At 47.1% G+C, this 12,749-nt stretch overlaps 3 protein-coding genes across 3 annotated transcripts; 1 reads left to right on the forward strand and 2 right to left on the reverse strand.

Annotated features, from left to right (window-relative positions):
• Positions 1-579: 579 nt before the first annotated feature.
• On the forward strand, positions 580-3,744 carry N7483_011364 (uncharacterized protein; the record flags this gene model as incomplete). The annotated part of the gene is made up of 4 exons (XM_057094791.1): positions 580-942; positions 1,033-1,474; positions 2,217-3,241; positions 3,310-3,744. 4 exons carry the CDS (start codon positions 580-582, stop codon positions 3,742-3,744), a joined length of 2,265 nt encoding a protein of 754 aa, XP_056940762.1.
• Positions 3,745-4,109: 365 nt separating this feature from the next.
• Positions 4,110-7,006, reverse strand: N7483_011365 (uncharacterized protein; the record flags this gene model as incomplete). The annotated part of the gene is made up of 7 exons (XM_057094792.1): positions 4,110-4,821; positions 4,911-4,997; positions 5,070-5,099; positions 5,187-5,227; positions 5,338-5,430; positions 5,743-6,263; positions 6,343-7,006. The coding sequence occupies 7 exons, from the start codon at positions 7,004-7,006 to the stop codon at positions 4,110-4,112; spliced, it is 2,148 nt and encodes a 715-aa protein (XP_056940763.1).
• A 741-nt stretch (positions 7,007-7,747) lies between these two features.
• On the reverse strand, positions 7,748-10,984 carry N7483_011366 (formin-mediated actin nucleation enhancer; the record flags this gene model as incomplete). The annotated part of the gene is made up of 2 exons (XM_057094793.1): positions 7,748-10,675; positions 10,748-10,984. The coding sequence occupies 2 exons, from the start codon at positions 10,982-10,984 to the stop codon at positions 7,748-7,750; spliced, it is 3,165 nt and encodes a 1,054-aa protein (XP_056940764.1).
• Between the last annotated feature and the right edge of the window lie 1,765 nt (positions 10,985-12,749).

Raw genomic sequence — 12,749 nt, forward strand, 5'->3', positions numbered from 1 at the left:
CCTATTCATAACAGCAGGAGCTTAGGTGGCCGACGGGTTAGCATAAGGGGTCGGTTCAAGTTATACGCCTAGAGCCTAAAGGGAAGTAGAAGTAGGCAACTAGGCTCTGGCAGATAATAAGTGAGAACCTGGTAACCTTGGAATGAATTTCAGATTAGGACACCCAGGCCTGGAAGAAGTACAACATTTAAAGCTTGAGCTAAGTAGTATGACTTTGTCAGTCTGATCAGAGTACAGAGGTCTATAACGGCCACGCGGCCAAATCCCATATTGCGCCGCCTGGAGCACATTTCACTAGTATCACCATACCAAGTGTTTAAATTTCAAATAGTACTACGGGTACTACTAATACCTAGTAGTAGAGCCCATGGATTCAATGTTTGTGGCAAATCTGTGGCGCTCAACATCATCATGATAACATTTGAAATATCATTGTAATTTCTAATGACCTTCTAAAAATTCAAGTAATCCCCCTCAAGTGATTTTACCATCTCTCTCATCAACTGAGGCTTTGGGGTATTGAATTGGGTTCTCTTTCATCTGATCCTGATTGTTATATGCCCCAAGTCATACATCCCAATGGCACCAGTGGATCCTAATACGGGACCTTCAACCGAATCAGTACCCCTTCCTCCAGTGGTAGACCACAAGATCATCGTTAAACCACACAATCATCCGGAGTCCCTTCCAACAAATACCGGGGAGAAAATATCAGAGCCTGGGTCGACTGGAAAGCCTACTGGGAATGAAGCAACACAACCTATTCATGGCGCAGCTCTGATCAGACCAACTGCATATCCAATATCAGCCCCGGATGTCCCTCTTGAATGCGACTTAACAAGTCATGAGCCTAAAGAACCATCCACAGAAAACCAGCTTCAAAAAATCCCTGATATCGAAACTCCAGATGAACCGTTGGATGAAGGAGCACTACCGAGAGCTGTGAGTTATTTCGTGATTCAACCTGATCAGGCTGATCTTCCAAAGAACTCTGCAAATATCCGTGATGTATAAATCTCCATCACAACCCAGTACGATAAAAATGGATTTTTGGATGACAATGGCTATCTTGTTGAGATAGGAGATGATGGAAAACCAACATCACTAGGTGATGCTACCCTCTTCACAGCATTAGCTGTTGTCGCTTTGGCGACTGGGAACCATAAACCAGATGGATGGGAAACGCACGCCAACGCAAACATAACAGGGTTTCTCAATGTGCTTCTTGAGAAGAGTTGGGGGAAAACCGATTTCGTTCCTAAGGGTCAAATCTCGAAAGGAGAGGATCACCCTATTCGCCATCCAAATTTCCTGGAATGGGATAAAGCGGGTCGAAGCAGTTATAGACCCTTATCGAAAGATTCCTTTGGTTCGATCGTCGAAGCTTGTTATTATTCATACAGTGGTCCAAATAGCTCTGCAGAAGTCCGAAATCTTGCCCAAACTCTGCTTACGAAGTGGCTTAATTATCTGAGTGAACATAGGTGGATGTTACATACAAATTGGAGTGGAACTGAACTTGAAGAAGTCACTTATAATAGTGAGACTCTTGAGAAAGAGAATCAGAAACTCACGGTTGATGGGTTCATGCTTTGGCCTCATGAGTTATATGCTTTAAAGGATTGCGCGCTCTCCCTCTCTGTTTCGCAGTCCATCCCAATCCCTTACCTCGATTCGGTGCTTGCATTGCAAAGTGTCCTCGAGAAGGGATTTCCAGATTTCGTGACGAAGCTTTCAAATAGTTTCGCGGAGGCTCTTGATACTATCCTTGGTTACTTAAATTATGGTCAAACGTTTGATTATAAAGTCATCCCTCGCTGGCGTCGAAGTGCAGTTAAGGGGAAGTTCAGGTTGGGCATTGATGCGAATCAAAAAAAAGGTCATCTTGCAATCTTTTGAAGCAGCTTTCAAGAGCCTCTTTTTGAATAATGCTGCGATGTTCCGCGATATTTCCATGCTCAAACTTGGATTTTCGACCACAATCACGAAATGTATTGAGCGGATATTAGGTTTATTCCCTCTTGAATTCAAGCATTTCTCGGTCCTGGATTACATTCAATCACTGTTCAAGCAGATGCTTCCCTGGTTTGATCCCGAGATTCTTACTGAATTTTATGCCTTCGCCAAGGTGGCTTTCTATACCATGTTTTCCAAAAAGGACTCCGATATTGGGTACACGGTGTGGAGCTTCATAATTGTGTCCGAGTGTCGACCAGTCCTGATCTATTGGCTCCTCCCACTAGTGTCAGGTGTTTTTGAGTTAATCTCTTCCCGTGGAAATCCGAATGGCATATGGGCGTGGATAGCTCATAAGAAGAGTGTTCTCGAGGACCAGATTCACGTTTTCGAGAATAGCCACATCAACCAATGGAAGTACTATGCGTATACGAAGAACTACTCTCAGTGGCTTAAAGAGGATGTGAACGCAAATCCTGACCAACATAATCCCGGCTCCTCGCGATTGGACTACCTTCTCTTACATGGACTTGTTGAAAAAGGAGTACCGATGCCAGGCAAGCGCGCAGAACTAGATCTGAAGATCTTGTGGGCGGGATTCAAAGCATGCATTCAAGCAATGATCGATGATGCCGTGGCGAAATTCAAAGAACTTGGGAAACTCGAGCGACAATTCGTCGACTTGGCTGGTAATACCGTGTTGGAAGTTATCAGCCAGGTTGAGGGATTTTCACGAAGTATCTGGAAAGCAGGGAAACAAACAAGCCGATTATTACATCATCTTGCTGGCGAGGTTGCATACATGGCTTGGGACGCAGTGAGCGGATCGCTGACACATTTTATGAGATGGTCAAAGGCTCAAGCAGATCTCACAATGAAACTCGAAGACCTCGTTGACTTCCAGCTGAGAGATGTTCTAAGCGGATCGAAGGCTGTATGGAAGTGGGCGAACGGTGCACTTGATAGCTTCGTTGGGTATGCCATCACATCCATTAATGGAACTGTGGCGGATCTGCAAAATTGGACTGTCAAGCAAATTCGCTCGGCTGAGGGTGTGCTGAAACAGTGGACTAAGGTTTCTGGGACTTTGCTGTCTTATGCGGTTTGGAATAATGCGTCTGGACAAGGTCTTGCGAAAGCAGGGAGTATGATTCTTCATGATATCAAGGATCCCTCAGGTCCACTCAGAGAGTGGATTTTTGAGGCTGGAATTGGGTTGAAATCTTTCAGGGCGTGGAGTAAATCCACGGATGATTTGGGGGCAAATGCCCAAAATATATGTAAAGTGAGTTTATTATGTTACACTCTGCTGTCCCATAGTATTGATATCACTCACTGAATTTCCTTTTTCAGAATGCCGTACGGGATGCAGTCGGTGGACTCACGCTGATTGAAAAGGATGGAGAACGACTGATCCGCAGATTGGTCTTCTCTAGTTCAACACCTGAAGGCATAGCAAAGTCGGCACAGTGTGTGATGTACCAATTTCGCTCGTTGGATGCCAAAATAGAGCAATGGGACATCGACGAAGCAGGAACAAAGCTGTACCGGATATGGGTGAATTCGACCCTGGAAGGGGTGGCCCCAGCAGAGAACTTGCTGAAGAGTGTGGAAAGAAGTGATGGTGGAAAGTTCATCATCCGAAGTTTCAAAGATGGATTGGAGTTTGGTGGACAAGTTGTGGATAAGTTTGGACATGAATTGGAGAAGATCGGCAAAGGTATTGGGAAAGGTGCTCAGGATGTTATAGGAGCAATTGGGGGAGCCCTTGGAGGGATACATCTATGAGCACTAGCCTTCGCAACTTGAATTTACAATAAAGTCTATAATAGTAGGACGAAAATATACCATTAGATAAACAGCATTGCTGAAATGCGATCTTCTCTATCCATCTAGCAGCCATATGCTCTATTCTGCCTGGTGGTACAGTGCACCGAAACAAAGAAAAACAGGTCCAAATTTGACAGGCTCGACGTGGTCTATTGAGTCCTTCAAGACTCGATAGAATGAGCAATTTGCAAAGCAGGGTATATAGAAACCATCGTATCGGTGAGATCAATCCAGGTGTTAACAGAATAGACAACCCCAATTGACTCAAAAGATACACAATGTATACTTTTGTAGAGTGAAGGAAAAGTTTGAGATGAACGAGTTTACTCGTCGCGCATCTTGCGGAAGAAGTCCATCATACCAGTGAAGACGACCAGCAAGATACCACCACCGGGTCCGAGACGCAGGACCTTAGGAATGAAACCCTTGTACAGGGCGCCGAAGCCCTCCTCCTTCATGACGGTGCCAACGGCAGGCCAAGCCCAGTTGTACTTGGGGGTCTGGCCGGCGACCTTGGTGGTGTTCTGGATACGGGACTTAACAACGTCCATGGGGGTGTTGAGAAGGGTACCAGCAACACCACCAATGGAACCAGCAATCAAGTCATTGCGAGTCTGCTGACCCTTGTTGCCGGGCTCGGGCTTGGGCAGCTGAGCACGGACCTGGAAGATACAGCCGAAGTAACCAGCGTTCCAGAGAATGTGACGCCACAGGGTAGACTCGAGACCGTTGTACATGGCCATAGGACCCTCGGTCTGGACAATCTTCTTAACAACATCCAGCATGCCGTTGTACTTACCAGCAGAGGCCTTGTCCTGCAGACGAATCTTGACCAGCTCGAAGGGAACAACAACGAAGGCCTCGGTGGCACCGGCAGTGGCACCGGTCAGGGTAGCCAGACCCTGGGTCTGCTTCTCAACGCCGAACAGGTTACGGTAGAAAGAACCCCAGCTGTCGTTGGCAGCGAACTTGGTCGCACGCTTAGGAGCCTCCATCAGAATGGGCGCGGAAATACCACGGTAAAGACGGGAGAAACTGTGTTTCGGTGTACGGATTAGCATTAGTCGATAGTCTCGGACACAATGCCGATCATGGCAGCGACCTATGGTGCGATAAAGACTAACCCCTCAGTCTTGATGATCTTCTTGAAGCAGTCGACCATGCCATTGTAGTGCTCGGCACCAGCGACCGGGGCTCCGGTCTGCAGCTGACTGTGTGGAGATGAGATGTTAGTGTCGTGTGCTGCATTCGGCAATTCTCCGATCGGGGAAGATCGTGCTTACACTCGAGTCTTGACCACGTCCAATGGGTACCTGTAGAGAGCGCATTGTTAGTTAAAGTCATCGAAGGTGTTTAATGACTAGATCAAGTCCAAATTTCGAGGAATCTTGCGTCGGGACCGTGCAGATGGGATGGAAGCGGAATCATACATAACCAGGATCTGTTCGTGCGGGGATACACATTAGTCACTGAACACATGCGGAGATAAAACAAGGGTACGCATATAGCTTTGGAAATCAAATTTCCATTGCAAATAGAGCTCATTCATACCTCAGAGACACCGGCCACCGCACCGGCGGCGAATTGGTAAACGAAGGGGAGGGGCTGCTGCGGCTTGTCGGACATGATGGCGGCTAGGTTGACCTGCAAGGATCAGTGTAAGTGGGAGTGATTAAAGAGAAGATCAAGATGAATATGAAGCCACGTTAAGACAGCTATCAAGATCCAAGTAAATATTAATATTAGGGTTAAAAAATGAAAAATGACCTACCAAGTGTGATGATACGAAGAAACACAGAAGTGATGTCGGCGAGGGTCGGAACCTTGACAGGAACGAACAGCCGGGTATTACTAACACTGATAAGTCCCCGTGGGGATTTCGATTTTCCACTTATACAATAACTCTTAACCACACCACCACCATACTATTAAACACATAATAATCATTGAATTCACCCTCAATTTCCTTCCTTCACTCTTTGCTGTCGCTTGTTCCTTCACAATTGTAGTCTTGGATGCAGGAGCTGTACAGCTTCCTCCACAAGTCCAATCTAATGGACAGCATCCACCGCCCGCGGTATCGGCGCAGCTAAACCAGCCCTTGGCGCATTTACCCGTAATCTCAGTTCCACCTGTCGTCACCGGCTCAATAATCGTCACTCCGTTAGAAATGAACGTTGTGGAACGTGTCTTAGGACATGAAGTCGTATCGCAGTCTCGTCCAGTCTGACAACAACCACCTTGGTAAACAGCTGAACAGGCATAGAATCCTGTGGGACAGACATTCACGCGAGTAGTTGTTGTATGAGTGGAGGTACTTCGGCCTGTAGGTCGGGCAGGCGGTGCGAGACTATTTGCAGTGCTAGTGTTGCACGTACTCGAGGAACTTGGAGGATTCTGAGGGACAGTCGAGTATGTCTTTGTAGAGAGTATGACTGTAGAATGGACTGTGACTGTGATCACAGATACGAAGGCGCCTATTCAGGGTAGAATGGTTAGACAGTGTGCTTATGACAAAAGCAAATATCGAATATTTTGAGGCTAGACAATACTCACAGCCACCAGGAACACAATGGTATCCAGCGATGCAACAACCGCCTCCCAATGCCTCAGAGCAAGTTGTCCAGGGACTCGGACATTGTCCGACCACATTCGAACATCTTTGTCCATTCGGACAGCATCCCACATCGCCTGATCCTGTATCCTTCACGTGTTGACATGTATCACCAGTACTGCAGCACCGATCAGATCGTCCAATCGACTCGCAAGCATAAGTCCCAGTAGGGCACTTAAAGTCTCTGGGTCCAAATAGACTCCTGCGGTTTGCTTCCCAAGGAAATGAAGGCTGAAAAGGGAATGATCTTGGAATTAAGATATCTGACGAGGCCTGCTCTTCGACCTTGGAAGAGTTGCTAAATGATGTTTGGTCCTCGTCCAAACCACGGTCTGATAGGCCCTGTGAGTCGTCGACAAAGCTCCAATAATCCAGAAAGAACTTTTCCCCCTCATCGTGGCTCATTTTGCGCACGCCATGAACAGGCGTTTCTGATAGCCTGAATTCGATATCAGCATTGTAGGAGAGACTTTCTGGCGACTGTAGGGTGGTTGTAGCTGTATTCGCGTCATGATCCGATTCCAGAGAAGATCTTGAGTCTTGGTTCATGGAAAAGACTGTAGGTGGGAGGATGAGCAATGAAAACAGGCAGCTTTTGAACTGCATTTCGGCGTTTGTTGACCAAAAGGGTAAAATCAAAACATGGATTGATCGGATGTATGACAGAGACTGAGAGGGTTAGTAGTAAGAAGGGATATCTGAATCTTGTGAGCTGTGGTTACCTCTTAGCTCAGAGTTGATCCGATATTCGACAAAAAAGAGAAAAAGTGTGTTGCACAAAGGGTTAGGCGATTGTCTTGGATTGTTGGTCTTGTTTGGGACCAGACTGATGGTTGACTTGATGGCTCACATGCGGCAAACCTGGTCAGGTTTGCACATGCCGCTTAAAATATTGAGATTTATGGAACAGCAAACTCAAGATAAAAGCATTATGGTCTCATTTTTGATCACTGTCAACATGATGGATCATTTTCTTGGATATGAAGTAGAAGTACTTTCTATGGGTGTCAATGATATCCGCCTGACTAGGAATGAAAGGAAAAGTTTAGGAATTGAAAATTCAATTAACTAGTACACTAAAAACACAAGATATTACCCGGGCTCCAACTCCACGCTGCGCGAATGAAAAATCTGGGAAACAGACCACTGAAGTGGCAGGGTATCGTCAATGATGACAGGCAATGCAGGGGTACATGGGAAAGGAAACACGCCGCAGGAATAATCGGGAAAATGCCATGAGATGGGCCCTTCGTAAAATGAAAAACACACGCAAAAGGCAAATCACAAAACAGAAAACATGGGAACATCAAATCGGAATCAAAATGAATCATGAGATGAATCGGGTTCTTAGATAGATCCTGGTTCCGGTTGGCTCTCGCCGTCCGTAGACTCATGAAGACTGGTCACTTCCTCTGCGCTGGTAACATTCACGGCTTGCTCGTCTTCAGTTGCTGCATCAGTAGAGGCAGCTTCGTCTTCGGGTTTCTCTTCAGCGGCTGCTGCAGCTGCAGCCTCCGCCTCTGCTTTCTCCATCTCCGCATTGCGGGCCTGCTGTCGATCCCAGACCTCCTTTCGAATGCGATCATCTTTGGCATTTCGGAGTCGCTCAGCTTCCTCAACACCACCACTCTTCTTCAATTTGCCCTCTTCCACAAAGGCGCCAAGCTCCTTCTGGAAGAGACCAATACGTCGGGTCTCCAGCTCAATCTTTCGAGCCTTCTCGGCTCGCTCAATGGCCTCAATGCGGCTTTCGTGGTTAGGCTGTAGGGCGCGAACTTCACCGAGAAGATCATCCTTGGCCTTCATAGGGTCGACAGTGGGATCAATTCCAAGGGTCCGGGAGGCGGCACGCAAAGTTGGTGCACCGGGAATACCGTTGGCCTTCTCCATAGCCTGTTCCTTGGTCGCTTGCTCGACCAAAGCGAAAGTCTGCGCAGCCTTCTCAAGATCGTCTTGCAAGTCGGCAGCCAAGTCTTCCTGCATAGTCAACTGATCACGCTCCTCGCAGACCAACTGCAATTCTTTCTCCCAGATCTTGGTCCAGATAGGCTTCTCGCGACCAAGGAAGTCTTGCATTTTCTTAATCTCTTTCATGACATTGCTGATGTCTCGGCTCACGCCCTCTAACTGTCTTGGAAGGGGTCGCACGCCACGTGTAACCACATCCTTGCGAAGATCTTCAACCAAGTCCTGGAGATCGTCCACTCGTGCGACCAGTCGTTCAGATTCGTCCGCAAGTTCTTTCTTGCCGGTATTGACACGGGCGCGACCGGCATCGCCCTCATAGGTTGGCACTGCGACATCCTCGGCGGCAGTCTTGACTTGACTTGCTTTCTCCCGAACAGCGCTCATCGAACTAGCAACATCGGCAGTGAAGTTTGAATAGGTTTGGCGCAGAACAGCGAGGTCCCGGCGTAGGCTTTGGAGCTCTGCAATCTGATTCCCAGTTGCTACAATAGGTGCCTTTGCTGTGTCAGAGCCGCTAGCACTTGAGTTGGGTGTCGAGGGAGTGGAGGCCAGGCGAGCCATTTCTTTGGCGGTTTCGAGCTGGCGGTCGGAGACTCGTTGGATGGCCTTACCCTGACCTGCCAGAGACTCTTTCACACTTTCGACCAATGCGCGGACGCCCACGAAACTGTCATCGAAATGCTTTTTGACTTCATCCAGATTATCCACATTCAGGACAAGGACTGAGCGGTCCTTAACATCGTTCAAATCTTCCAATTCATGACGAATACCGGAAATTGGGTCTTGAATGTAAATTTCAGGCAAATCTGCGCCATTGTTATGCGTGTTCCAGGCAAATTTTTCAATGAAAGCAAGTTGGAGGCGACCAATGGTAAGAGCAGCAATGCCCTCAGTCAAGACATACTTCTTGATCTTAGTCTTGTACTGCAAAAACAGCGTCAATTCCTTTCCTGGGGATGGCTGTTCCGTCGAATACTGGGGAACTGAGGGAGGAGTGGCGATATTGGCTGGTTCTAGGCGAGATGCTCTCGGTGTCTCTGGGCGCATCCCAGCAGCAGGACTAGCACTCTTCTCGGGATCAAACGCGTCACCTAGAGAGGGCCTCTTTGGTGGCTGTGGGAAGACAGGAGCTTCTTCAGTTTCGGGGAGTCCCTCAGCATCATCCTTGGCTGGTTTTTCAGGCTTTTGTCTGCTGGATTGAGGAGCCTCCGCATCTTCATTTCCAACTTCAACAACGGTTTGCGGGGAGGACTCATTTGATTCCTCCTGCACTGCCTGAGGAACAGCAGCCGCAACCTGCGCATGTCCGGTTTTGGAACTTTCTTGCAGACTTTTAGAAGACCGTTGTCGGGTATGCGTGTATGATCCCCGCAGACGGACAGCATTGAGTGATTCACGAACATCTCGGCCACGGTTAGGCACTGGGGAGTTCTGGGTGGGGAGAACAGGAACCCCGTTTGACGAAGTTCCCAGGTGCTTTTGGATTTGATATGCGGAGAAACGGCGCGAAGCTCGTCGTTCCAGCTCTCCACTTCGCTGCAAAGCACCAAGCGCATCATCTTGCTTAGGAGGTGGTGGAGGGGCTGGGAAGTTGGGAGGAGCTGAGGGTGGTAGGTGAGAATTGGGTGTAGCTTCCAGCGATGGCTGGGTCAGGGTTTGTTGGGCCTCTCGTCTTGATGCATCCCGGTCTGCATAAGTGCGCGCATCGCTTGGCACAGGTGGAGAAGTGCGATGTACCGTCTGTGGGTCCTCGAGAGATCCGTTGCTACCGTAACGACGTCCAGACCTTCTTGGGGATTGGACATTGGGCTGGGAAGACGCGGTCGACTGGGGCAGAGTAGAAGCAACGGTCTCCTCATACAGTTGACCCATATTGCTCTGGCTCGTGGTGGCAATGCTCCCTGTGCTGGCCTGTCGTCCAGGAAGTCCACGGGCCTCTTCTCTCTGTCGCTGTGTTCGAAGGCGTGCCTGCTTCTTCTTCAAGCCATGCAGTAAAGTGATAATGATATCACGGATCTGAGGCAGGTATTTATCCAAACTTGTTGCAGATGCATCCTGACTAAGAGTATCTTCCAGGATTGTGCGCAAAACATCTGGAACGGGACCCAAATCACTTGTTTCAACCCCGATGGCATTGAAGGCGCGACATGCCAGGTTAAACTCATACCCCAGGCGCACATACACGTCGGACACTTCAGTTTCGGAAGCCTGCTTTCGTGACCATTGTGTTAATGATTCAAGGAGTTGTTTGGTTGCCACGAGTAGATGGGTCACGCTTTTTTCGATTTGTGAGATCTGTCTATCAGCCTATATCGAGCAGAAAGCGAGAGTATGGTTAGCTGATTTGCGACCTTAACCTAACACACACAAATCACTTACCCCAGACCTGCTCGCTTGTGCGCGACCAGATGTGGATGAACTACGACCTGAAGGAGAAGCCATAACATCAACTTCGTCCCCTTGGAAAGTGACGAGGTTGTTATTTCCAACAAGTCGTTTGTTGACACTGATAAGCGATGACGGGGAGGGGAGAAAGAGAGAGACCCAGCCTCCCGCCTTCGGACGGAATATACTGCCGTGAGTGTTGGGCGGTGAGGCAGTGACGGCTCCATTCATGTGCCCCAGGTAGCTAACCTTGGATTAAGGCCATCACCTGGAATTACTAGGTGTAAGTTGATGTATGGTAAGTAAACCTATGGTTTCAAAACAGTTCCAAGGTTTGGGACAAGATCTATATCCATGGATGGAAATTATCAAAATAGACCTCCGGATATTCATATGTATTGGATTCGGACAATTCCTTCAAGTTCAGATGAATAGATTAGATTTTTAACCAATTTAGGATGATATGTGCATATACCTGCTGTATAGGGTGTAATACAATCCGGGCGCGTACAGGTCACACTATTCTGCATGATTCTACAATAGATCTCCAGGCCTATTGGATCTGCGGCATACATGTATAGCACATTAGTGTCTAACTTGGTTAGCTTCAGGTAGCCCTCGGCAACTCCCGTTCTTACCTTTACCCACTTCTTTTGGTGGCCTTTCCAGAATTCTTCTTTACGAAAGATATATTGATCACAGAATCAGGCTTGTCCTTTTGGGATGTGTTGAATGGGATGAATGGGATGAATATTTCCATGTAGATAATTTTTTCGCTTTCTGGCGCAGAAATAAGAAATACATAGAGTAGCATATGATCTTTAGGAGTCTACGGGATAGAATATTCTAATATTGGGCGTCACCGTTCGTTATCCTGCAGGGCGCCTCGCTTATTCCCACTGGCAACATAGTGTATGATGATAGGTAGAAAAAAGACAGCTGTGAGAAAATTACGCACATTACTGAAGTTGTATTATTGGGTTCACAGAAAAAAGAAATATCTGTGGTTTAAAATATTCTAAAGAATAGTAATGCTCGTCCAAGTTCTTATTCTTATTGGCTTTGTTTAGCACCCTACTGCAACACTTGTCTCATTTCAACACGGTTGGATGAGTATTCTAATTTTAAAATATCCCTTGCAACTTGAACTTCCAAGTTTAGAATATATGTAGTGCTCTTCACTAATACTCCCTCTACTCTTCTGTTTTCAAATATTATTAAAGAACATCATATTTTGATCGGCAAAAGGTTAGATCCAATAATCGGATAATTAATCCCTGGCCCACTTCAGGTATACTGTACTCCACATAGAGTACCCATGACCCAATCTACCACCCACCAACTTCAAACATGAAACTAGGTATTCCATGCCAACTTGAAAATATTCAAATTTGAAGAAATACCCAGCTCTTTGCACTTGTCATTTCCTCTGCAGAATATACAATAGAAGTCAATACTACAACTCAACTTATTTTTTTTCCATATCCTGGTACTCTGAGTCCGAGGCACAGTGCCAGTGTTAATATATACATTTGGCCTTAGGCTCATCCTTAGAATGTAGTAGTAGTACCGACTCGGAGCCTCAGGTTGTCAACATAAGCTATTCATCCACTGGCATGGATGTAAATTGCCCAGGTGTAGGGTGCAAAGACCTAAGAGACGGGTGATCAAGTGCACACATGCATGTGGAATGATGAATTGACCTTGGAATGAACGAGTGCTCCGGGGCTGTGTGTATGTATTGGTGTCGGAAATCGGAAATGATACAACAAAAGAAAACCAAAACAGAGGATATCTGCCAGCCCTGGAGATGATTTGTCTCGAAACATGTCAATTCAAATCATAAAATTTGTACCCGTGGACATATTGCTCTTGCGAGATCAGGATAGCAACTTGAAGCCGAGAAACATAATTGACCGAGATAAATTGATCATACGCGAGCCAGATCGAGGTCCTTATCGGCCAACTTTTTTTTGAACGTGAATCGCAACTAAAA

This window comes from Penicillium malachiteum (assembly GCF_028827825.1).
Source record: "Penicillium malachiteum strain IBT 17515 chromosome Unknown utg000005l:1.0-9002435.0:326005.0-9005861.0, whole genome shotgun sequence".
NCBI classification, from domain to species: Eukaryota; Fungi; Ascomycota; class Eurotiomycetes; order Eurotiales; family Aspergillaceae; genus Penicillium; species Penicillium malachiteum.